Below are 27,843 nucleotides of genomic sequence, written 5' to 3' on the forward strand. Positions count from 1 at the left end.
TGAAATGTGTTTTTATTTATTTCACAATGAAAACAAAAGCATCACCATCACTGTTAAGAACACCAACATACTATGAGAGGCCTGCTGTAATGAATATCTGTCAGGTAACTCAACTCCTCTCTGATGTCATGAGGAGTAATTGAAACCTTGCTGAAGGCTGCAGCCATGGAGCCGACCGGATCCCCGCCTCTCACCGGACAGACTGCGCTATGGGGAGAAGCTGGGCTGTGGGAACATGGCGCACTCACCGTGGATTAACTTTCCTCAGGAAAAACTTTGGAGGATCGCGACGTAGCTCTAAAGTCTCCCCGCACAAAGCTGAAGTGAAGTAAGATCGCTGCAGACTGAGGAGAAACTACGGGAACACCGTGGGGCTCGGCTTGTTCTGCATGCTGTGTTTTCCTGTCCTGCCTCACTGGGATGAAAGTTTGTCGCTGCCGGATTTAGCCCGAGAGCAGGATGGAAAAACAAAAAACCAGGAAAGAAAAGGTAAAGCGACTGGAAACCAGTGGTGCATGTTTTATTTAGTGGTTTGACTGATCCGCTGAGGCTGGCTGTGGGTGGCAGAAAGTTTACAGACCAACAGGCAGATCACATCCCATCATGGACTGGCATCCTGCAGGATTTACTCTGAAAGCCTCTGGCAGGAATCCACACACACAAAACCCACCAAAAGCAAACTAGCCATTAGTTTCTAGATGAATTGATTGATTAGGTGATTAATACCCTGATGTCAGAGGTGAAGGCAGTGCTCAGATCTCTGAGGTGCTTAAGTAACAGTATTAACAGCAGAATGTAGGCTACTTAAAGTATTACAAGGAGAACAGTCCCTTTCACAGAGTTATATCACATCATATCACTGGAGAAAGGTCAATATTTTCCTCTGACATGTTATAGAAAAGAAGCACAAAGGAGAATAAGACTGGAGGTAGTTGAAAGTACTGCAAAATTGTACTTGAGTACTTGAGTAACTGTACTCAGTTACTTTCCACCACATCTAGAACACCAAATGCTCAGTTTACTGTCTTATATGACTAAAAAAGGCAACAAATAATCACGCCAGAGGCCTGATTTAGAGATTAAAGCCTTAAAAAAGGACTAAAACTATCAGTCAATACCAAAAATATTCCGTTAACTACACCTTGATCGACTAATTGATTAATCAACTTACGTTTTTAGCTTTAATCTAACACCAGTGAGACGATTGCAAAGCCATAACATTACGTAATGATGAGCACCATGTTGACTTTGGTCTTAATCAGTGCAGGAAAAGGTACTCAGATCTAATAAGTAGGGTTGCAGAGATATACCGGTTTCAAAGTATACCGTGATATAAAAGTTGACAGTTATCGCACAGTGTACATGTGCTTATCTACGATATATGTATATATAAATATATATATATATTTAAAAAAATGCACCTGGACGTTGAATCTTAGCTTTACCTTAGTTATTTTCTAAGGGGAGACTTTTTACTCAAACTTCCATTAACAAAATAGTTTCAAGTTTCAGTTAAAGTAATAAAACGTTTGTTCAACCAACAATAAACCTTAAGTTTTCATTCCTTTAAGGGTTATTCTGACCGATGATAATCTAAATTCTGTAATACAATGAAACTGTGATATTTTCTGAGACAGTTATCGTACCGTGAAAATCTCATACCCTCAACCGTAAGTACCACAGTGTGGTAACAACTAAAAGTCCTGCATGCATTTAAAAACTTACTGACTTAAAACTACAAAACTATTAGCGTAAAATTTTCTAAGTATGAAAAGAAAAAGTACTCACAATGCAGACCGACTTGTTTCAGAATAATGTGCGTTATATTACTGCATGAGAATCATTGATGTTTGATGCAGATGGATGTTATTTTCTACAGTACTGTCAGGTAGCTCGTTAATGTCGCCAAAGGATCAATAAAGTCTTATCTTTATCCATAATAATACATCGTACTTTATTTATTGGTTATGTTTAGTATTTATAAACTGAATCTGTAAAGTACCTAATAAAATCAAATAAATGTAGTGGGGTGAAAAGTACAGTATTTACCTTTGATAAGTAGTGAAGAAGAACTATAAGGTAGCATAAAATTGAAATACTCAAGTAAAGTAAAAGTACCTCAAAATTGTATTTAAATACAGTGCTTTAGTTACAGTACTTAGTTACTTTCCACCGCTGCTTTATGAACAGTCCAAAACACCAGAATGTTCAGTTTACTGACAAAGAAAAGCCTCAAAAAATCATATTCGAGAGATCCAGAGAATGAAGCCTTAAAAAAGGCCTGAACAATCAATTAATGATCAAACATTCAATTAACTTCCTGTTGATTGACTAATGTTAAATCAACTTATATGTTCAGCTTTACACTAATATCAGTCCGGTGCAGGGGTCGGCAACTTTTACTATCAAAAGAGCTGTAAAAAAAATCCGTATAATGATGGTAACACAGCCATTATTAACAGGTCTAAATGAGCTTTTATTAATATGTTTCACCACTAGGTGGCGACTCTGCAGTGGGCTTTTTATGATTGTTGATACTTTAACTTTGCAGTGTTGGTGGCGAAGCAAACAAATTTGTCCACGCACTGTTAAATTCTTTGTTTTCCTCCCGGATGTTTCAGTGTTTTTAATCCGTAGCTCACCTAGCGAGGGAGACTCAAGACTATTGAGGTTCTGCAAAATTTAGAGGAAAAGGTGCCAGACCGTAAACGTATGACGCGTTTCAATCAATTAAATGTTTTTTTTTTTTTTTTTTTTTCTGTGTATAGGATTACAATCGGACAATGTATAAATAATTAAAACCTTAAAAGAATAACCGCATCGTTACCATTTCATCACTTTTTTTGTGACTGGTGAGAAGCTAAAGAGCTGCATGCCCCTGGGATTGTTCAGCTGTGACATGTTTTATGATAAAGACTCTGTTAAGTTTTCTCGTAATCGTGGTGGAAGAAGTACTCAGATCTTTTACTTAAGTCAAACTAGTATTACCACAGTGTAGAAACACTCTTAGAAGTAAAAGCTCTGCATTCAAAATCTAATAGAAGTAAAAGTACAAAAGTATTAGCATGAAAATATAGTCTACTGTAAGTACGAAAAGTAAACGTACTCCCATTTTAGAATAATGTACGTTATATTATTAGATGAAATTACTTTAATGAATATACTTTAATGTTACAGCAGGTAAAGATGGGACTTATATTTTAAAATCCTCTCAGCTAGCTTGTGAACGTCACCAAAGGATCAATAGAGTCTCAAACCATACTAATACTTTATATTTTGTTTGTTGAATATGTTTCGTATCAATAGTTTAAACCTGCAAACTCACTAAAGCTGTCAAATAAATGTGGTGCAGTAGAAGTACAAAGTAGCAGATAATGGAAATACTCAAGCAAAGTACCTCAGTACTTGAGTAAATGTACTTAGTTACTTTCCACCACTGGTCTCAAGTCAGCCCACGTCATACAAATATATATCAGCTGATCTAAATCTCGCCATCTTTTCAGCTACTTTCAGGTACGATTGTAACCAATAACAGCATGTTGCCTTCACTGCCACCCCCACAGTGTGACTTATATTCACAGATCAAAGTGCTGCGTTCAGGGACACAGTTTCCTCTCCTTCAGGTTTCTGTCTGTGTCTCTGTTGTTCTTCAGGAATGTTCTCTCTTTGACCTGGGCTGAAAAAGAGGCCGGGAGCAGTGAGATAGGAGACAGGGGAAGTGTGTGTGTGTGTGTGTGTGTGTGTGTGTGTGTGTGTGTGTGTGTGTGTGTGTGTAATCTTTGGAAGGACTAGTACAGGACATTGCTGTTGTGTTCCTGTGTTTTTGTTTGTCCTCATTGTGTGTGTGCGTGTGAGTCTGCAAACTCCTGTTCAGACACTTTTACTGTACATTTACTCATGTACATTTACTCAAGTACTCTGGGTATAATTTTGAGGTACTTGTACTTCACTAAAGTATTTCACTTTCGTTCTACCTAATATTTTACACCACCATAATTCAGAGGCAAATATCGTACCTTTTGCTCCATCACATTTATTTGATAACTTAAGATTATTTCCAGAGTCAGATTAATAATATAAAATATAATCAACAGATAAATTATGATATATTTTTATATTGTTGAGACTTAATTATAAGCTACCCAGCAGTATATAAAGTATCATGTATAGAAAAAAAATCATAAATAAATTAAAACTAAGCCAACATTTACCATCTGTAACATTAAAGAAATAACAATAAAAATTATTCTAAAATGGCCTTTTATGCATAATTAGAGCATTTACTTTTTGAATTTTATCTTGACACTAATACTTTTGTACTTTTACTGACGTTGAATTTAAATGCAGGACTTTTACTTGGACCAGACAACAGAGTATTTTTACACTGTGGTCTTTTTTACTTAAATGTCCAGTGTGTCAGATTTAGGGGGATATAGTGGCATCTAGTGGTGAGGACTGCAGATTGCAACCAGCTGAAACTTCTCCTGGTTAGAATTCCTTCAGTGTTCTTTGTTCAGGAGGTTTTTAGCGGAAGCTGAATTATCCACAGAGGTCTCGTCCTCTACAAAACAAACAGACCAGCTGATTAAACCCAGTAAAGACTCTGAATAAAGCAGTTTAACGTTACAAATCAGTGTTTCTCTAACACTGTTTGGCATGTAGGAGACAGTAATGTGCTTCAGCTGGCACCGTACATCAAGATGACGTCAGAGAGATGTTGGACAGATGTTAAATTTTGGATCGAATGAAAACTGTGTTGATATATTGAAATATCTAACGACATTGTGTGGACATTAACATTATGACATTTTGTAGACGCTGGGCTCTGTTGTCTTTGACTTAATTTAGTTATTCTACGTCAAGATGATGTTGGCATGAGGCCCCTGGATGACACTGGATTTTGGTTACTTTGCAACACAACTTATAACCAATGCAATATCACCACCATCTATTTTGATCTATCTAGATTGAGGATAGTGTTAGATGTTGTCCAGACATTGAAATTTGGTCACCTGACTTCACAACCTGAATTCAACCAAATATCAGTAGCTATGTTTCCATCCAAAAGTGATTTGAATCATTGGGAAATGCGCATTAAAAGAAATAGGAATCCTGTGTGTTTCCATTAAATGTACGGACTTTGGTGAAAACTATGAACTCGCACAAGTTTTCCGCAGAACTGGAAACAAAACAAGTCTCGCGTTCTTCTTCTTCTTCTACGTTTTCTGGCGGTTGGCAACCAGCTTGTAAATGCATTACCGTCTTCCCGACCCGGAGTGTGGATATCACCATGGAGAGAGGTGCGCTACGTCAGATTTAATTCGAACATAACTGTTTCCATCCCCCGTTTTGCGAATCAACATTTTAGCGTATTTTAGTTTGTGTGAATCAGGGGATTTTAATTTGAATTTTGGCGTTTCCATCATAACATTACAATACGATACTTCTAGATGCGCATCTAAACAGGCTGATGGAAACATGGCTACTATCTAACGGTGTTGGTGGTCACCTGGATGTGGTCATCGCTTTTCTCTGATACCTTAAGATCCAGGGGCCAGTTGCACACAACATAAGATTTTCCTTAAAGGATGAGTTAAGGTTTCCTCATAATAAAGTCGGTTGCACAAAACACCCTTAAGTCTTATCCTTAAGGTTTCCTTAAATATTTATGGCTTTCTCCTTGTCTTGGTGTCATACATAAGGAATCCCTAGACTGTTGCACAAAAGACCTTAGCAATAAAAAAAAAACTTAAGGCACCTTTGACTCTATCTTAACTGCAACATGACTGAATTTATGGTGATAAATGACAAAAACTAACACACCTTAAGAAGAGTGTTCTGCGACCAGGAGAACCTGATGGATACACTTTTGGTTTTACAGTTTAGTTTTGACTGAATTCATTTTCGTTGCTTCTTCGTACAATCGTTTTCTGTTGTCTGGTATTTGGGGATCAAATTTACTTTGTAGTTTGTTCTTTCTATGAAGAACTTTAATCTTTTCCTCCTCTGATCACTACAATCAGAGTCTTGTTTCTCTTCTTCTGCCATTTTTTCCACAATCTACTTATAAGACAACTTTGTGAGATGATAACAGGCATCACAAGCGTGAGTCCAAGCAAACAAACAATCTCCATGGAAACTTTTACAGCTGTAAAATCTCTTTTAATGTAGTAAATTAGATTTTCCTTAACAAAGGAAACCTTTTAAGGGATTCTGTGCAACTGTGTAAGTCCCTCAGCTGAGGAGGAATTACGCCTTAAGTGTCATACTTAAGGTGAGACGTTAAAGAGCTGAATTATCCACAGAGGTCTCTTCCTTTCCAAAACAAATGGACCAGGTAATTAATATTTTTAGATTTTGTTCTGGAGGTGCTGCTAACTATGGTGGCCGATGTGAATGTCCCTATCTAGAGCCAGTCTTTGGTTTGTCCGTTCTGGGCTACTGTAGAAACATGGCAGTCTCTGTAGACGAGGACCTGTTCCCTGTGTAGATACAAACATCTCATTCAAGGTAACGAAAATATAAAAGCTCTTATTTTCAGGTGATTGTACACTAAAGAAAACATGCCTCCATCACTGCCAGTTTAATCCGACACACTGGACCTTTAAGTTAAACGTCCGAGTGCGTCCTCCATCACTGCAGACGTCAGCGCTGCACTTATAATAACAAACTGTGACTGGAAATGTCCTGCTGAGTGACTTAGTGCTACTGTCAACTTGTCAACTGCGTGTGTGTGTGTGTGTGTGTGTGTGACTGCTCCAAACAGGAAAGTGGCAGCACTTTTAATTAGCTGCTACAGGAACATAGCAGCACTGACAGGTGACACAGGCACATCACGTCCTGATGAAGCAGGCCGCACACAAGATACTTTATATAGTTCACAATTAAAATCACTGCAGGGACACTTTCAGGACTCAGATGAAGAGTTTGCAGCAGTTTTAATTTACAGTTTTAGTTTCCTGAAGTGTTTAACACTTATGTTTTCCCTTCCTTCACTTAGTCTTGTTTCTTGTTTGAATGTTCACTTGTTTAACACACAGTTTGAAGCCATTTTGTCCATCACTGACCTTCAAAATCTGGAGAGACCATCCTGGATAAATTAAGATAAAAAGAAAAAAGGTTTGGTGAATTTTAGCATGTGTGCATAGGGCTGCAAATAATCCATCCATCTGTTACTTTTTTTGAGTTAAAGAAGTATGATTTACCTGTAAAATATAAACAAAATAGAACACAAGGTGACGTCTGTCTTCAGATGTCATGTTTTGTGTGAGCAACAGCTGAGACTTCAAACTCAGTATATTCAATTTAAAATGATACAAAACACACAAAGCAGCAGATATTTGACATGTTCGATTAAATGACTTCAACAAATAACCGATTATTAAAATTGACCAAAATTCTAGTAACTGACTAATTGTTTCAGCACAACATGCGTTAGTGTATGGGTGCATAAATGTTGTAAAAGTTTTCCGGCGATGTTCTAAAGTTCTTTAAGGGAGAGTTAAAAAGCTTCTTGGTTTTTTAAAGCATTTAAAATGAACATTTTTATATATTAACAATGGATGAAATGACTGCTGTTAAAGGTTGCAGCCACAGTGCGTTACCGCCCCGCTCTGCAGCTCCCTTCAGCTCTGCGAAGCTTTATTGTTTGTTTCAGCTCATTGTTTTGTTTTATGGCCGATTTTGATGTTTCTTTTTCACTCTCACCGCTCTAATCAGCGTCGTTTTGGCAGCAGGCGGCTGTTTCCAGCTCCCTAAACCCTCTCTGTGCTACCTGTGCAGCAACAAACAGCAGACAGACACAGTTAGAGACCAGCTGGTGAACAAAGTGGAGCATTTAGCAGCTAAAGAGACAGAGGTTTTCCTCAGCCATCGATGGGGACCAAAAACGGAGCTAAAAGAGTGAGAAAATGAGACCAAAATGGATGCTAATGTTGCTCTTCTTTTGCTACATGTCTCAAGGTTGACATATGCTCCATCGTCGCTTCGTTTGTTGCTTTGTGAAACTTTTGACTTCGCCCTCTAGTGCTGTCTTTCGGCTGTATCTGCCATCATAAAGGGCGCTTGAATGTATGAGGTATAAATGAGCCTGACCACATGTTGTGAAACGGTCACAGCTAGGTTCAGGTAACAAAACTACCTGATTAGGTTTAGAAAAGAGATCATGTTTTGGGTTCACTAGTCATAATAACGCCACGTGAGTAACGTCAGTGTACGACGACTGTACGAAAATTGCAGAAGGTTATGTCAAAACAGCGGTGACTTTTGGTTTCATTAAGAAAAAAACTGTGGTCTTGCAGGTAAAAGTCATGTGTTTTGTTTGACACATTCACCTCCACTCTCTTCCACGCTATGCAGACTTTCTTGCTCTTTATTCCAGTATTGCACAGATGGGTTTACATTGGAGTTAGCTGAAAGCCTGGTCCGTCTTATAAAGATGCTAAGGGTGCCCTCTGTGTTGATATCACACGCTGAGGGGCGTGACAATGCTTTGGTATTTGACGACCTGGGAATGACAAGGAGGAGAAGAAAACAATATTTTGTGCAGCCGTGTTCTGAAGACGCATACTGATATAAGGCCCTGATAACACAAAAAACGTTTTAGCAGCTGGAGGCGGCTTTTTGTAATTTTTTTAATGAGAATGAAGCTTTTTGCTCGCTGTCTTGCTATGAGCCTCACATTCATGTGCTTTAGGGGCCTGGTGTTTTTGTTGGAGCGCTGTGAAAACTTCCCATTGTCCAGTGGGATGATTTGAGAGGCGGGGCTTCTGTGGTGGTCACGACAACAAGTTTACAGTTGGTAAACAATGGAGGAGAAACTGGTGGTAGCGGTTGCTGGATACCCAGAGCTATACGGCCTGATGATAGACAGCAGGTTGTCAAACTGCCCCTGAGTCGTCCTAAAATCTGCCTGTAAACGTCCATGATGGAGGAGAAGCTCCTGGACCAACTGGTGGTACTCCCCATGATCCAGCCTCTTTTTTAGGGTCTCATGTACCCACACAGATCTCTGTTTATCTGCTGACAGCCTCTCACCCTCAACCAGAGCTACAGACAGCACCCTCTGCCTCAACATGGCAGCAACTACACACTGATTACTGCAGGATACATACAATAAATAAAAAGTAGATTGAGTGCACGGGAAGGTTACGGTGATGAGGTGATGGCGTGGTTGCCTGGCAACAATAAAAAGGTGCAGCAAGCATGTTTTTTACTCGTGGCATTCATTGCCTTCACGTTTTGCAACCTAGAAAACACTTTCTGTGAGATCGGGTCCTAAGTAAGCGACTGTATATGTAAGTGTTGTGTTTACAGCTTGTTTATGCTGCCCCCAGGTGGCCCAAAAATAAACAAATTAAAGCAGCTTGAAGTGAGTCATCCAAATATAGACCACTGATAAATCAGTCAAACACACAATGGATAAAACTTCACTTCCATTTAAACTTTCGCTTTAACTCTTGCTCACACACTCGTACACAAACACACCCTCTGCACGTACAAACACACCATCTGAGCAGTTTGTGCACAGGTGCTCCCATAGGACACTGCCGACAGGCTGCAGCGCGGTCAGACGTCTGTTTAAAGAACACTGTAACACAGCAGTGTATACAACCTACTTAGTAATGTAAACTGTCTGATTGCAAATGTCCACATTGGACTCGTCTCAGTCGTTTCTCTTCTCGCGCTCTATTAACTGTATTCTAGTTCAACAGTAAGAGGCTTAGAGATTTACGCCTTAGCTCCACACACATGATGTGTGGACATCTTTGTTTATTTCAGCAAACAACGCCCTGGTAACATGTTAAACAAGCTCTGCGTTTTATCACATCTGTCATATTTTAGAACAACATGACACATTCATGTAACGTGATGGCGTCCCGGAGAGAACAGCTGAGAAATGGGCACTGTCAGAGGGCTGTGAGTTGTGGAAATGTGCTCAGTGAGTTGAGCATTTCTGTGTCGCAGTGCTCCTCAGGGCTGAAGCTGCCGCTGAGGACGCTGAGGTCATGTGCTTCATATTATATTTCTGTGAATTTGGGATTTTATTGCAGGGAGTCAGTGTTTCTCCACATGAGAATTTTACTCCTGGCAGCACGAATACAGTTTGGAAACAGCATTTTTTTACACTGTCCAACTCTTTCACTGATTAAGATATCTGAAAGAGTGTCCTTGTGTTTGGGGGAACAGGGGACTTTGATGGTTTTGACCTCAGTGTTTCTAAAATCCTGCACTCTTAATTTAAGTGTGAGGTTTTCATCATTTCACTGTCACCCAAAGCTCAGAAGACCTTGTACAGTAAAGACTTAAATCTTGCTTCTTACATTCGGCAGCTTGATTGTTTCCAGATTAATCACATCACCATCTGTCAGTGGCACTCTTAATTAAACACACCACAAACTAAACAGTGAGTGTAGGAGTTGCTCAGGCCTCAGAGCAAAGCAGAATTCAAGAAATTCCTCTTTAATATCAAGAGTTGATGAGCCAAACTGGAGACGCTTGATGCCAGATGCTTGATGCTCCAGAAAACCTGTAAATAAAGATCGACAACAGCTCTGCTGTGTGTTGAAAGTGATTTCTCCTGCTCTCAAATTTATGGACGAATTCCTTCATGTCGTGCAGGACTGAACAGTAACCAGCTGTTAATTAGCTCGCTCACTGCAGCTGGTAAAGTCGTCAATTCAGCCAACAGAAGTGACAGTTGTTTTCATCAACAATTACCACAAATCTCGAGCACGTAAATCAGCCATGATTATCAGTGTAGACTAAACATGCAGGGCCGCCCATAGGGACGTAAAAAGCAACACAGTCTCCACAAGAGAAAATGTTGGTGTTGTGCATTTCTTCAAACCACGAATGTGTTACATTCGAGCGTCTCACACATATCATAGAAACGAATGTAAAGTGACTCAGTGTATGAACACACTCTGTCATCAGGAGGTGGAGGGGATAAAGGATGGAGAGACACCTACCAAGCTGCAGACCACAAAACCAGTTGTTTTTTAGCAAGTCGTTACTGTGTTTCCAGCGGCTGTTTAACCACCAAACGTGGGCGTTTTTTTAGCAACCCATCGTTTTTACACTGAGGATGGCGCTGCAAAAAGAGGCAGTGTTTTGCAGACATCAGTGCATTTCTAGCTCAGACAGTGCCATGAAAAGCCTGTCCTGCTGGGATAGTGACAACAAGATAGAGCTGCATTTCCTGCTGTTATAGTGTCATAAAAAGCAGTTATTTTTCTGAGATATCCCCGTATTACCAGCAGGGACAGTGCCACAAAAAGCGCTTGTTTTTCACTGACACTGCTGTGTTTCCTGTCAAGATAGTGCTTCACTTCCTGCTGGGATATTGGCACGAAAACCGGCTGTTTTCTATGGAAAAACCTCCTTCCTGGCTGGATAGTGACTTATTTTATACTGAGATATGGCTGCATTTTCAGCCAGGACAGGGCCATGAAAAGTGGTTGTTTTTTAAACCAAGACATCACTGCGTTCCTTGCGGGAATTGTACCACAAAAAGTGATTGTTTTATACTGAGACATTGCAGCGTTTCCTGTGAAGATAGTGCTACAAAAAGCATTTGTTTTTAACATGAAATCACTACATTTCCTGCAGGGATACTGGCACGAAAACCGTCTCTTTTTTACTGAGAAGTCGCTGCATTTCCTGCCGCAATAGTGCTTTGAAAAGCGGTTGTTTTTTACTAAGACATCGCTACATTCCTTGCGGGAACTGTGCCACAAAAAGCGGTTGTTTTATACTGTGACATTGCTGCATTTTCTGCCGGGGTTATGCCACAGAAAGTGGTCATTTTTTATTGAGACATTGCTTTGTTTCCAGCCGATATAGTGCCATGAAAAAGTGGCTGTTTTTTGTTTTTATACAGAGACATTGCTGCATTTCCAGCAGAGGTTTTGCCCCCAAAACGAGGTATCTTTATTCAAAACATGATCTTTTCCTAAACATAACCATGTGGTTTCTGGGTTTAAACCTTCAGGGCATGGAGGCCAGCAACAATCTTGTTCATCCTAAATATAAGCAAAAATAACCAAATTGTATTTTGAGCAAAAATGTTTAAAACACCAAAATAAACACTGTATTTATTGTTGCTTTGGTTTCATGATCAAATCCTCCTTCCTGAAAAGTGCGAGTCATTTTTTCGTTGTTGTTCGCAACCGTTGCGGTCAAACAAAACAAACAAACAAACAAACAAAAAATATCACACTGGACCGTTGCGGGGTCCAAGCCATGTCTGCGGGCAGGTCTGTGTACATGTGCTTGATTGGAAAGCTCGACAGCGTAGCAACAGTAACTAAGGGTAAACTGTCAATTTGGTTGTTTTTAGATGTCTGTTGCATTTCAGCGACTCTGTTTCATTGTGCAGCAGGTTTATCACTAATTACATATTGAAACATTTTTATGTAAATGCTGTTTTTCTCTGAGGAGGTGCATGAAGTTTAAAAGATGAGAAAGGTTTCACCCAACTCTCGTTGATGTTTAGCTTCAGCTGTGCAGCGTCAGTTTAAAGTGGTGTACCCGTGCACGGAGTGGATACTTGACTGTGTGTCGTCCTCTGCCTGCATTAGTTCTCATGTCACATGTGTGAGACGGTGTGAACATCCCAAAGTTTTCTTGCAGTTCAAGTGAATCATGCTGAGCTTCATGCGTCTCCTCGCCTCCTGCTCGCAGCCGCAGGGGTGATGCATTTGCAGGTTTTAGGAATCCTCCAGTCTGCATATTTTAAGTGTGTGTGAGAGAAGGAGAGAGGGGAATAGAGAGAGATAATGAAGGCCTTGGTGTAAGCTCTGGTGAAAGGACAAATTTGGAAACACCAGATCAGGGAGGGAGGCAGCGTCTCCATGTTAAAGCTACAGAGAACAAACCTCAGTGAGCACATTTTGCACAAAGTTTGAATGAGAAGAACAGAAGCCTCATCTGACTGTCTGAGTCTCCGTCTGACTCTCCTTCTTCTTCTTCTCTCTCTCCCTCTCCGTCTCTCTGAGGAATTCGAGCCGTCACCACCGAGCAGAGAAGAAAAAGTGCACGCAGCAGTTTGGTGTCCCATTTGCCAGAAAGTACAGTATCATGTCATGCAAATGAGGCTGCTGCAGTTTCGGTGTCGTACTGGGTTTTTTAGGACTTATGTAACAGCAGCCAAAAGCACATTTCCTCTCTGTCTGTCTAAAGTTCCACAACTCTGTGGGCAAAAAGCCTTCTCTCATTTGGTCAGTCTGTCTGTCACTCTCTGGAATAATTAGCGTAGCTGATTGATACAGGATTGTTGAAGCAGATATTGATTAGATACTTGAAAGTTTAAAAGGTCTAACAGGGAGAGCACTGACATGAGAACTAGTGTCCTGGTTATGATCCTGTTTTGTGTTTGTAAACAGCTTACTGGCACTGACCTTAAAGAGATATTTCAGATTTTTTTTGTAGGGTTGTATGAGGTACTTATCCGTAGACAGTCAGAACGTTTACATGACATTAGAGAAAAACAATTTATTGTGTTAGTCTGAATAAACTCAGACTTTTAAATCCATGTAAACATGTTTGTCTGACTGAAATCGTACTAAACTGAATCTCTCAAAGTCGGACTAAAGGTGCTCACACACCAAACCGACATCAAAGAACCAGCGGCGACGAAAGCCAACTGTTGCGTCGTCTACGTCGCCTCACGTCGCCCTGTGTCAGTTGCATTTGAACACACTACACGGACTACATCCGACGGCCAAGTAGCACGTACGTTCTGCGCCTGCGTGAGAGAAAGCGGAGTGAGAGAGTGGTACATCCTGTCAGCCGAGGGGTTTCCTATCTGTGCAGCCGAGCACCGCAGCACCTCCACGGACTATTACATCCAGACGGTCCTGGTGTTTCCCGATGAGGAGCACTCACTTTGTTTTAGCCCTTTTCTACCAATATCAAACCAGTTTTGTTGTAGTTTACGAACCTAATTTTGAACCTTTCTGAGCATTTTAACTAAAAAAGAATTGGTTTGAAATAAAAATAAAGTTGGTTCCCAACTGTAACCAAATCATAGCAGACTTCTCTTCTCTTTGTCAGCCAAAGAACTATTGATATTCAGTTTACAGTGATCTAAAAAAACAGCAAGTCCTCAAGTTCTCTGAGCAGGAACCAGAGAACGTTTGTTTTTGGTTTTAAACACCTGAAACAATCACTTCTCTACAAAGTTGTCTGTTGATTGATTCACGGATGAAACAGTATTAGCTCTAATAGATAAATTAATCAGTGTCTTCTCTTCTTGTCCTCCTCCTTCTTCTTCTACTCCTCAGTTCTCCCTGTTTGGTTCTCGCTCCACTAGCAGGACCGCCCACCCTCCCTCTTCCTCCTCCTCCTCTTCCTCTCCTGTGATCCCTCCAGCCCCGCCGGTGAAAAGAACAGAACGCACGTCCAGCTCCTCCGGTTTAAGCAAAGCAGAGTTCCTGGAGCGTGTGCGCCGCAGTAACCAGGCCTGCCAGCAGGGGGAGTATGCTCTGGCTGTGCGTCTCTACACTGAGGCTCTCACCGCCGACCCCCAAAACTGCATCCTGTACAGCAACCGCTCCGCAGCCTATCTGCGACTGGGCCAGTACAGCACCGCTCTGGACGACGCAATCAAAGCACGTGTCATCAACCCCAAATGGCCCAAGGTAAGAGCTCCGACCCTCGGTGACCCCTCGCCGCTCAATCACACTCTCCAGATGAGGGAGGTGCTGCAGCTGAGAGCGAGGGATGGAGGAAGAGTGGATGTGTCCATTAAGTGGATGGTTAATGAGTGGATGTTTGATGGATGTATGGATGAGCCTGCCTCTCCAAGTCGTCTCAGTAATGGTGTATTTATGTGGAGCAGAGGAAATATAACCCTTAAAATCGATACGCTCTTCCTCTTCTGAAACTCAGGAGTTCATGCACGAGTCAGCGTTTTGAAGCATCTTAGATCACCTGTTGCTGGATATAATCCCCGCTCTGTCCCTGCGGTCGGCCCAGTCAGTGTCTGACAGACTTTAATTGGCTGCTCAGAAACAAAAGCAAGTCTTTATTTCCCGTCTCTCCCTCCCAGATCCTGTCTGACAGCTTGTTGTGCTGTAGTTTTGATTGTTCCCGGTGTACGGCAGCTGAACACAAGCCTGCTATTTAGATACCACAGTCCACATGTTGTGCTTTCATAGCGTGATGCGGAGCCTGAGCTGAATAGTCTTTCCTTTGTTTGTTTGATCGGTGTGTTTGAAAGGGACAAAACAAACGTATATATAACTCAGCATAATGAGATATCCCTGTAAATATGCTGGCGTTGGGGGAGCCGGGTGATGACAGCGATGATGATGGACTGTGTGTGATGTTGCCGATGCGTCGGTGCTTTCTGTAGCTGTACATCATTAGAGGAGGGCAGATAATAAAGTTCAGATGTAGCGTTGGACAGTGGAGAGATATATATACTGCGGGACAAGAGACGTTTCAGATGTTTTGTCACAATGTGCTTGTTAATAAAGAACCGAGAACAGCATCACCTTCGCTGCCATTCCTGTCACGACTACACCTTTTTCACAGCAGACATTTTGACTCGACAAAGTAGGAAAAGAACAGGTGAAACTGGTAACATCACAACTGGACCTGCCCTAAATGGAATGCAGCCGACCATAACATATCAAAATGTCTATCGTGAAAAAGGTCTTTGCAGGTACAGTGCACACACAGAGCCTGCTGTTATAAGACACGTGAAACGCACATGAAGTCCTCACACAGTTATGTGATGGTGGGCAGGAAATGTGTTAAAATAATGTGCTGGCAACACAAAAACTTTGGCAATGCAAAATTAATGAGGATCTTTTGTCGTGGTGGACACATGAATTAACCCTTTGAACTCTGCAGTAGAAATGATCTGCCAGAGCCTATGTTAGCGATAGCTGTGCCCGTCCCATCACTGTGAACGCAATATCTCAACAGCGCAGTAAGGGAATTTATTCAAATTTGGCACAAATGGCCACCTGGAGTAAACGATGAACTGATGCGATTTTGGTGGTCATAGGTCAAAGGTTAAGTTCACTGTGACCTTGTCTGTGTCATTCTTGTGAACGTGATATCTCAAGAATACCTTGAGGGAATTTCTGCACAATGGGTGCGGTTACATGATGGCTTCTCATTCAGAATGAAATAAATCTGAATGAAATCATTCTGAATTAAAGTCTTTCCAGGTAGTTTACATGAGAAACATTCATTCTGAATGAGGGTTTACACGGAGATCAGTTTAATCGCCTTTATTCGCGCAAGGTTTGGGGCAGGGAATGTTTCTGATTGGATAGGGGGCGGATGTTACATGTTTACGTTTACCGGAAGAAAACACTGTAGTCCTCGCTCCGGATAACAAGATGCTTGACGACGCCGTTCTTAGTGCCTTTTTCAGGCTTGTTTTGCTTATATTCTTGAAGCAGCAGTACGACAACAACCTTGTTCTGCTAATGCTTCATCTGTTGAGGAGGAGAAGGGAGGTAGAAGGTCGAAGAAGGGAGATAGAAGACCGTGCTGTGGCGAATGGAAACCGGAGAGTGCAACGAGTCCGACTGTTCTATCTCAGCCCGTTGCTATGCGCGCTATATACGTCATCGAGCCAGAAGGGCAAGGAAACGAGCATGCACAGAAAGACCGGAATGAACTTAAAGAGGAATGAGTGTATACAAGTGCGAGAAATTCTTTCATTCGGAATTAGAAACGGAATATTCCAGCCCCTTACATCGGATTGAATTTTCAATCCAAATTAGGTGTTTACAAGATCATTTTTAATAGGAATGAACTTTCATTCCCATGTAAACGCACTCAATGAACTGATTAGATTTTTGTGGTCAGAGGTCAAGGTTCTTGTGACCTCAAAAAATACGTTCTTGGTTATAACTTAATTCATGCACTAATCATGACAAAACTTAACAAGTGTGGCTCAGAGGTAGAGTGGGTCGTCCACCAATTGGAAGATCAGCTGTTCGATCCCCAGCTCCTCCAGTCTGCATGTCAAAGTATCCTTGAGCAAGACACTGAACCCAAATTGCTCCCGATGATGCCTCCATTGGTGTGTGAGTATGTTACTGTATGGTAGCCTCGGCCACCAGTGTGTGAATGTGTGTGTGAATTGGTGAATGTGACTCGTAGTGTAAAAAGCGTTTTGAGTGTTCGGGTGACTAGAAAGGCGCTATACAAATGCAGGTCCGTTTACCATGGAGGCAGCTGCCCAGAGGGAGGAGAGGCTTTGCCCTGTAACCCCCAAATTCCACCAGATGCGTGTTGGTTGCCGATACATTTCAATTCTAGCCAATTCTAGTCAATGTGTGTGCTTCCACCGGCTCCGTCACAGCTGCGGCGCTCCGGAGCCCTCTGCAACAGATACGCAGGACTTCTATTTTTGCCGGACGCTGGAGCACAACGCAGCAATTCAGCACAGAGCAGATTGTGCGGGGCAGGAAGTCGTGCACAGAAACAAAATAAAACATCCGGTTAATTTTCAAAATAAAATACACAGTGTTCACGGCGGATCATATTTCCCTGCACTACACCTTGAGAACGTCATAATGGGCGGAGGCAGGCCTGACGTCATTTCACCCCGTTGACACCATGGACGAGGAGATGTTAATCATGGAGGTGCACCCAGATGTCTTCCTACTACTCCTCTGGTTTTGTGGTTCTGTTTATAGAAACTACATCTTGTTATATCACGCAAACGCAGCCGGTGGGTGTTGACGGACGGCGGAGCATGCAGCGGGTAACCAGCGCTGCCGTTCCACAACGGACACGCATCCAGTGGAATTCCAGCGTAAGGCTCCAAAATCACATTATCTTCTGTCTTCTGCACAGACGTGGTGAACTTACAGCTCATAACAACCTAACACAACACAGTCTCTGGCTCCTGTTTGATATCAGGTGTCTGCAAAAATGTCGCACATTTCCGAATCACTGTCAGCAAAGTTAGCATGTATTAGCTCCAAGGGCTAACTTGGCTTGTTGATTCTATATATACACTGACAGTTCTGTCACCTAGAACATCTCGCTGAACCCTCTTCAAACTGTCAAACTCTGGAATAAGGAATGAATAGTTGAATATTTGTTTTGAACGGCTATATCGTATATTTCTGAGTCGAGTACAGTCCTAACTGCCGAAAGCAGGAGAGTCCAAAATGGAGGAAGCTATTGTCATTCTCAGTCTGACTACACACTGCTCCACATAAGATGTTCCGTGTCAGAATTTGAATGCAGGACTTTTACTTGTGACAGAGTATTTCTGTTGTAGTGATACTTTTACTCAAGTAAAAGATTGGAGTACTTCTTGCACCGCTGGCAGGGAGGTACCTTGATTTACCAGCCAACAGCAATGACATGATACAACTCCACATTAAATGACATATATGGTGATATTCCCTGTGATGTTTCTAGCTGTAATTTCCAGTGATGTGAAAGAGACGTGTGCAGTGTTTTACATTTCCAGCACAAGGTACTGCATCAAGTACTTCTCTACACTTGAAGTGGCTCTTTTACGTCGAGCAGCACAGCGAGGAAGTGACGGATGGTGAGAGTCTTTTAAAGGTATTCGGGGGGGGGGGGGGGGGGGGCATGCAGGCAGGAGACTGAGTTTGCCAGGGCTACCTCTGTCTGGACGACTGGGGCCGGGCCAGCTTCGACTCCACTTCCTTTCTCTGTGCGAGAGAATGGACGGAAGTGGTGTTTTTGGGTGTGTGTGTATGTGTGTATGTGTGTGTGTGTGTGTGTGTGAGCGAGAGAGCTTTGCACGGCTGTTATTTTGTTTTTCAAACCCTGGCGAGGCCTTGGCCTGAGTTTGGCACTTAAAGACAATAACAGAAGCAGCATTCCTGTGTGTGTGTGTGTGTGTGTGTGTGTGTGTGGCTTGTATAGTGACAGTGTCATAGCAGTGGGCTTGCTGCTACATTCGCCGTGGGTCAAATGCAAGGTCAAGACTAATGAAGTACCAATAAGAGAGCGTCTTTCTGAGAGCGACGTTTACTTCTGCTTGAGTTCCCTCTTTCTGCTCTTCACCCGCTCTGCTCGGCTCTGTTCTCTTTTCTTTTCTTCTCCTCTGTTTGCCTCCCACAGTTTGTCCCGTCGCTGCCCCCGTCGACTTTTCTGTTGGCACAACAGGCTCAAACACACACTGTATCGCACACACACACACACACACACACACACACAGAAAAGGCGGCTCGGTCATGGGAACAGAGGGGTGTAACTGGTCAAAAGTCGCATATGTTTGTGTGCTTATCTGGATAACAACGCCGAACAGAATAACAAAACTTCTTTGCATTTTAATGTTGTTTCTTGTGGTTTTTGTGCAGCTTTATCTTTTCTGTTGGTGCATTCAGAGCGAAAGCCTTTTTGTTTCTTTGTGATTCAAATGAAGTCACATCACAGAAGTAAAACTGCTGCAGGAGCGAAAGCTTTTCTTTTGACTCGTCTGAGTGTTTTTCTCCCACAGACCCGACTGTTTTGTGTCTGAATGTTTTGCTGTCATCCGCACACTCGCTCTGTGTGTTTTTTGTGAAGTTGTTAGGTGCTTTCAAAGAGGCTTTTTTCTCCGCGTACAGGTGCATTTATTCGGATCCTTAAGCTCATAGCGGTCTGGGAAACTTTTGCCTCTTCACACAGGCTGCTGTACTTTTTGATCTCACAAATAAAGACGTCTGTTTGGCCCAGAAAAGAGAGAGGAGGCACTGCGGCTGATGTTTGGCTTCACCGCTGATCTGTTTTGGGATACGCAAGCTTGGAGTGTTCCTCACAACACACCCTCAGATAGAAATTTGTCATTTTTGACATTTCTAGACATAAGTACATTGTCATGTAGCAGATATGTTAAAACTTAAAATTTCAGCACCACTGTGGTCAACGTGAGGTTAGGTTTGGGCAAAGAAAACACTTAGTTATGGTTTGGAAAAAATAATGTTTTGGCTTAAAATACCTGGTTTTGGTGGCAGAATTCTGTCAGGAAACGCAGTACCATCTTGGTTAAAAACAGCCGCTCTTCATGGCACTGTCACTGGTGGAAAAACCACAATGGGTCACTAAAAAGAACCAATGTAGTTGTTTGTTGGTCTTGAACTGTGGTCTGCAGTGGTCTCACCCAGGTGTAACACCATTCACCATACTATCACCTCCACATGACAAAGTCAGCTCATTTCTTGGCACCAAACGTGGTTGTTTTTTAATGTGACATCGCTGCATTTCCTGCTGAGATAGCGGCATGAAAAGCATTTCTTTTTCACAGACGTTGCTGCGTCTCCAGCAGGGATTGTTCCCACAAAACAGTTCGCTTTCACCAAAAAAAAAACAAAACACATAGGTCGACTGTGCAAGCAACTTATTACTATCCATACTTAGTTTATTGTAAGGCAGCGCCCTCTAGTGGCAGCTATTATTACAGGAGTAGAGGAGGAAGTGATGTGACGTAGTGTTAAAAGCAATAAAGTCAGCGTAATGTTGTATAAAGATTGGAGAATTCCCTGTAGGGTGCGTGGGAGGAGTGGTGGTGGATGGACCAAACAAAGATAGGACTTTCACCCAGGAGGCTGGTGTTTGTGTCCCAAGGTCAAGCTTGACTTTTTATGTCTCCACACTGGTGATAGCTGTGGCTGAAGGCATCATGTCTTCAGGTTGTCCATCCATATGTGGGTTAATCTGTCCCATTCTCATGAAGACAATATCTCAAGAGCCACTCAAGGGCATTTCTTAAAATTTGGCACAAACATCTATTTGGATACAGTGAGGAACTAATTGGATTTTGGTGGTCATAGGTCAAAAGTCAAGGTCAGTATAACATCATCTGTCTCACTGTTGTGAATGCAATACCACAAGAGTTCCTTCAAGGGAATTTCCTCAAACTCAGCACAAACGTCCAAACTGATTAGAATTTAGTGGTTGAAGGTCAAACGTCGAGGTCAGTGTGACCTCACAATACATGTGTTAAGCCATCATTTTAGAATTCCTGTGTTAGATATGACAAACATTTCACACAAATGTCTAACAGGATAAAATAATGAAGGTCAAAAGGTCAAAGGTCAGCTTGACTGTGACATCATCATGTTTTAACGTGTCCATGTTTTCACTGACATGGATGGAGACTGTCAGAGACACTGGACTGGTGGGCGGAGGCGTACAGGTAATTCTAGTGTTTTCAAATTTGGCACAAACGTCCATATGAACTGATTAGATTTAAGTGGTCAAAGGTAAAGGTCACTGTGACCTTGTCTGATAGATTCTCATGAAAGCCATCTGAAGAACAACTTGAGGGAATTTCTTCAAATTTGGCACAAATGTCCGCTTGGACTGAAGAATAAACTGATTAAAATTTAGTGGTTGAAGGTCAAATGTCAAGGTCAGTGTGACCTCAAAATACATGTTTTTGGCCATAACCCAAGAATTCATGTGGTTATTATGACAAAATGTTCTACAGACGTCTAACAGGATAATGGAGAGAGTGGGCACAATGATACTACACTACGCTAACGCTACAACCATTTCATTGTATATTGTATATATTTCAGATTGTCTACTTTACTATTTTATTATTTATTTTATTTTATTGTCTACTTTAATATTTTATTTTATTTTAATGTCTACTTTAATATTTTATTTATTTCATTGTCTATTTTAGTATCTTATTTATATCTTCATCTTTATCTCTTGTTTCCATTCATGCTGTATTTCTATTTCTACTTTGCACGGAGCATTGGAACAAAAACAATTTCCCCCCGGGGATTAATAAAGTATTCTGAATCTGAATCTGAATCTGAATACTAGCTGTAATGGCTGAATTAGCAGCGCTGCTAACGCTAGCTAGTTCCCACCAGACCCTGGGTAGTGCGCAGTGAAGTTAACTGAAGAGTAGCAAAATAAACCTAGAGACCGGCTTAAAAAATATTCATGGTGGTTACTGATTAATGGTGACATCTCTTATTTGAACGGTGCTTTTCTTTGTAAATTGAATCTCTGGGTTTTTCAGAGTTTGACAAACAGAGCAAGCAATGTAAAGATGTTGCCTCAGGCTGTAGGATATATAATTATTTGACTATTTGTACTATTTTACTTTCTACAGAAGAAATACACCCTATGAAAATATTTTCTGTGGATTAACATATCAAATTCACCTCTGTTACACTACAGTAGGAGCCGAAATGTCAAAACCAAGACTGTCTGTCTGTCTGAACATCTTTAGAAGTAAGTGAGAAAATATGTTCCTTTGTAATTTAATGGACCGACCCTTTTAATCATGTGGGTGTAAGCGAGGTTACCGTCCTAAACTGTTCCTAAATATTCTGCTCTGGGAGTTAAGTGTAGCTGGAATCAGTGCAGATCATCAGCGAACGGGCTCTCCGCTCTGAAGTGGAAGCCAACCAGATGGCAGCCAGCTACGCCTGTTTACGCAGAAGGCCGCGGAGTCGGCTCAGGCTTCCCCTGTCATTAAGAAACTACTCTGCAACCACACGCTGCAAAAATATTACCGACATACGTGCAGAGGAAGCACAGAGTCCCGTTTCTTTAAGTAGGACTCGGGGACCCAAAGCGGCCCGTTGAGGTATAAGGTTCCCCACATGACAAAGTTTAGCAGAACATTATAATCTGATCCAAGGGAAGATTCAATCTCTTTGGGTTTGGGTTCCTCCCCAGTCCCATGACCTGACCCTGTGCTGTGTTGATGTGATGGTGATGTTCTCCGCTGTGTTCGTGCTGCATCACAAATTGTGTCATGGAGATCTCAGTCTGGGTCAGGAGGGTAATCCAGGACTTAGAGCGGAGCATGTGAGGAGAGTGAATGAGTCTGCAGCATGGAGATATTTCACTCTCAGTGCTCCACTTTGACTACTTTCTCTTCTCTGTGCAAAACTGCTCTCTGTATCACACTCACCTTTTTTATATTTTCATCCAGAGAAAGTTTGACAGGGCGAGTGTCACTTTGTGTTAACCTTTAAATCTGTTTATGTTTGTGTCAGGACTTTTTAACTGTGTCTACAAATGTTGCAAAGAATTACAGTTTGTCTGTTCACTCATTAGTCAGTCAACAGGAAGTTATTCTGCAAATAGTTTGACAATCAGTTCTCTCTTTGAGTTATTGAGAAGCCAAGTTTTTGTTGGTGTTATGGAAGCCCATTCCTGCCAATGTGATGAAAAAGAAAGTCATTACAAAGTCATTATTTTAAGATACTTATTATCTCGTGTTACTAACTTAGTATTTTGAGACACCAATTATTTCTGAGATACTAAGTTTTTATTTGAGATACTAAGAAAGTTTCAAGAAAGTTTCTCATTGTAATGACTCACAGGGTCTTTTTTTATCACACTGTTAGAAATAGGCCTCCACAGTTACCATAGTTATCTTTGCTTGAATATTTATCTATTACTTTGACAATGATAAGGTGTAGGGGAAAGGGGACGTAAGTTTGAAACGCCCAGATGAGTGCGAGGCCTGTATAATACTGAGGGGAAACACCCCACTGTGGATATTTTATTGGTCATTTCTCAGTATTTTAGCAACAAAATGAAATGTGTGTTTTTAATGTTGTTGTTGTTTGAATTTTTACTCATTCATTGTTTATGTTTGCGATGATTTCAGTACATCCCACACAAAATTTCACACAAAATGTAGAGAAAAAAAAGCATAGGTTCTACGAGAATCAAGTCATAAATCTACAAGAATAAAGTCGTAAATCTACTAGAATAAAGTCAGAAATCTACAAGAATAAAGTCGTAAATCTACAAGAATAAAGTCATAAATCTACAAGAATAATGTCGTAAATCTACAAGAATAAAGTCGGAAATCAACGAAAATAAAGTCGTAAATCTACAAGAATAAAGTCATAAATCTACAAGAATAAAGTCGTAAATCTACAAGAATAAAGTCAGAAATCTACAAGAATAAAGTCGGAAATCAACGAGAATAAAGTCATAAATCTACAAGAATAAAGTCAGAAATCTACTAGAATAAAGTTGTAAATCTACAAGAATAAAGTCATAAATCTACGAGAATAAAGTCAGAAATCTACTAGAATAAAGTCAGAAATCTACAAGAATAAAGTCAGAAATCTACGAGAATAAAGTCATAAATCTACTAGAATAAAGTCGGAAATCAACGAGAATAAAGTAATAAATCTACTAGAATAAAGTCGTAAATCTACAAGAATAAAGGCGTAAATCTATGAGAATAAAGTCGTAAATCTATGAGAATAAAGTTGTAAATCTACAAGAATAAAGTCGGAAATCTACAAGAATAAAGTCGTAAATCTATGAGAATAAAATCGCAAATCTACGAGAATAAAGTCGTAAATCTACAAGAATAAAGTCGGAAATCTACAAGAATAAAGTCGGAAATCTATGAGAATAAAGTTGTAAATCTACAAGAATAAAGTCAGAAATCTACGAGAATAAAGTCATAAATCTACAAGAATAAAGTCGGAAATCAACGAGAATAAAGTCATAAATCTACTAGAATAAAGTTGTAAATCTACAAGAATAAAGTCATAAATCTACGAGAATAAAGTCATAAATCTACTAGAATAAAGTCAGAAATCTACAAGAATAAAGTCAGAAATCTACAAGAATAAAGTCGTAAATCTATGAGAATAAAGTCGCAAATCTACGAGAATAAAGTCATAAATCTACAAGAATAAAGTCGGAAATCTACAAGAATAAAGTCGGAAATCTATGAGAATAAAGTCGGAAATCTACAAGAATAAAGTCAGAAATCTACGAGAATAAAGTCAGAAATCTACGAGAGTAAAGTCGGAAATCTACAAGAATAAAGTTGCAAATCTATGAGAATAAAGTTGTAAATCTACAAGAATAAAGTCGGAAATCTACGAGAATAAAGTCATAAATCTACAAGAATAAAGTCGTAAATCTATGAGAATAAAGTCGGAAATCTATGAGAATAAAGTCGTAAATCTACAAGAATAAAGTCGCAAATCTACAAGAATAAAGTCGTAAATCTATGAGAATAAAGTCGTAAATCTACAAGAATAAAGTCAGAAATCTACAAGAATAAAGTCGGAAATCAACGAGAATAAAGTCATAAATCTGCAAGAATAAAGTCAGAAATCTACTAGAATAAAGTTGTAAATCTACAAGAATAAAGTCATAAATCTACGAGAATAAAGTCAGAAATCTACTAGAATAAAGTCAGAAATCTACAAGAATAAAGTCAGAAATCTACGAGAATAAAGTCATAAATCTACTAGAATAAAGTCGGAAATCAACGAGAATAAAGTAATAAATCTACTAGAATAAAGTCGTAAATCTACAAGAATAAAGGCGTAAATCTATGAGAATAAAGTCGTAAATCTATGAGAATAAAGTTGTAAATCTACAAGAATAAAGTCGGAAATCTACAAGAATAAAGTCGGAAATCTATGAGAATAAAGTCATAAATCTGCAAGAATAAAGTCAGAAATCTACTAGAATAAAGTTGTAAATCTACAAGAATAAAGTCATAAATCTACGAGAATAAAGTCAGAAATCTACTAGAATAAAGTCAGAAATCTACAAGAATAAAGTCAGAAATTTACGAGAATAAAGTCATAAATCTACTAGAATAAAGTCGGAAATCAACGAGAATAAAGTAATAAATCTACTAGAATAAAGTCGTAAATCTACAAGAATAAAGGCGTAAATCTATGAGAATAAAGTCGTAAATCTATGAGAATAAAGTTGTAAATCTACAAGAATAAAGTCGGAAATCTACAAGAATAAAGTCGGAAATCTATGAGAATAAAGTTGTAAATCTACAAGAATAAAGTCAGAAATCTACGAGAATAAAGTCATAAATCTACAAGAATAAAGTCGGAAATCAACGAGAATAAAGTCATAAATCTACTAGAATAAAGTTGTAAATCTACAAGAATAAAGTCATAAATCTACGAGAATAAAGTCATAAATCTACTAGAATAAAGTCAGAAATCTACAAGAATAAAGTCAGAAATCTACAAGAATAAAGTCGTAAATCTATGAGAATAAAGTCGCAAATCTACGAGAATAAAGTCATAAATCTACAAGAATAAAGTCGGAAATCTACAAGACTAAAGTCGGAAATCTACAAGACTAAAGTCGCAAATCTACAAGAATAAAGTCGTAAATCTATGAGAATAAAGTCGGAAATCTACGAGAATAAAGTCGCAAATCTACAAGAATAAAGTCGGAAATCTACGAGAATAAAGTCACAAATCTACGAGAATAAAGTCGCAAATCTACAAGAATAAAGTCGTAAATCTACAAGAATAAAGTCGCAAATTTACGAGAATAAAGGCGTAAATCTATGAGAATAAAGTCGTAAATCTATGAGAATAAAGGCGTAAATCTACGAGAATAAAGTCGGAAATCTACAAGAATAAAGTCGTAAATCTATGAGAATAAAGTCGTAAATCTATGAGAATAAAGTCGTAAATCTATGAGAATAAAGTTGTAAATCTACAAGAATAAAGTCAGAAATCTACAAGAATAAAGTCGGAAATCTATGAGAATAAAGTTGTAAAACTACAAGAATAAAGTCGGAAATCTACAAGAATAAAGTCATAAATCTATGAGAATAAAGTTGTAAATCTACAAGAATAAAGTCGCAAATCTACAAGAATAAAGTCATAAATCTATGAGAATAAAGTCATAAATCTACAAGAATAAAGTCATAAATCAACAAGAGTAAAGTCGGAAATCAACGATTCGTTTTGACATGATCTCTGCTGTTTTCATCTCTGTACATATCTACAAATCAGAGGCAGCTTCGTTGTCCTTTCTGCCGTGTGCACAGGACATGTAAAGGATCAAAATGCTGTTTGTCTCAGACCACATTATTGGTGTATGCAAGTATTAAAACAAAACAACAAGGGTTTAAAAATGCAAGACTAAAAAAAAACCCCAGCAATACATGAACAAATCTCTCTAAATCTAATTATCAGAGGACGCTTTGGGATGAATCTACGTGAGGAGGCAGGGGTTATATGTCCTCTATTTTTGTTGTCTCAATCAGAAAACCTGCTTTATTTTACTGGTGTATAATTTTATAACAATGAACCAGAAAGTGTCCAGGACAGAATATAATTTGAAACTAATTATACTGAAAACAGAGACGAAGTTTGGAGGCAGTCCTTTTAGTTCGAGCTGATTTTATAAACAGTTGTTTGCCTCCTGAAAATAAAATGCTCCATTTAAACCTGAGTAAACACCCACTCGTTCTTCATGTGCCATTGGAAACCACATGTTTTTACTTGATATATGTAGAACTGTGAGCTGACTGTAGACAGATTGCAGTTGACCTGCTGTGCGCGAACTAAAAGACTCTCTGGGTTGCTCGGCAATTAGCTGGAATTGAAGGTTTAAGGTCGGTTTCTGCAACAAAAAAATGCTGACGAAAAGAAAACTTGAATATGTGAAGGCTGATTCCTTTGTTTATAGATTTAAATCAGTTTAACAAGCGTAATGTGGAATCGGTTTTCAGGCTTTCCAGATCAAAATGCAGGATTATTGACAGAGAGACAACACTTAATTATTTTTTAACCTAAAACTTTATGATAAATATTGTGTTTGTTTTACAGTGTCTGCAGGTCGTCCTCCACCAATCAGAAGCCGACTTTATGGCCATATCAGAAAGTCTCCACCTCTCTTCTCTTGATTTTGGCTGCAGAACAGAACAAAGATTCTTCTTAGAGATTTCGTGCGTAAATCAAACTGAAACCTTAAAAGTCAGGGTTACAAAAAAAGGATCTGGTCATGCCCGTGTTATCCCCAGTGGAAATTACGCCCTCGGTCGTAGATCATTAATTGGAGGTGCACCCACTGAACGCTGTCTCTGTTTTCACTCAGTACCTGAATCCACATGAGTGA

General features: G+C 39.9%; 1 protein-coding gene across 1 annotated transcript in view; it reads left to right on the forward strand.

Annotated features, from left to right (window-relative positions):
* The first annotated feature begins 177 nt into the window (after positions 1–177).
* ttc28 (tetratricopeptide repeat domain 28) overlaps positions 178–27,843 on the forward strand; it is a 214,254-nt gene continuing 186,588 nt past the window's right edge. The window contains exons 1-2 of the mRNA XM_033646573.2: positions 178–489; positions 14,286–14,642. Of these exons, the coding sequence (XP_033502464.2) occupies positions 460–489; positions 14,286–14,642 (387 nt within the window). The 5' untranslated portion in view covers positions 178–459. The remainder of the gene's footprint in view (positions 490–14,285; positions 14,643–27,843) is intronic.

Source organism: Epinephelus lanceolatus, chromosome 19, assembly GCF_041903045.1.
Source record: "Epinephelus lanceolatus isolate andai-2023 chromosome 19, ASM4190304v1, whole genome shotgun sequence".
Classification (NCBI taxonomy): domain Eukaryota; kingdom Metazoa; phylum Chordata; class Actinopteri; order Perciformes; family Serranidae; genus Epinephelus; species Epinephelus lanceolatus.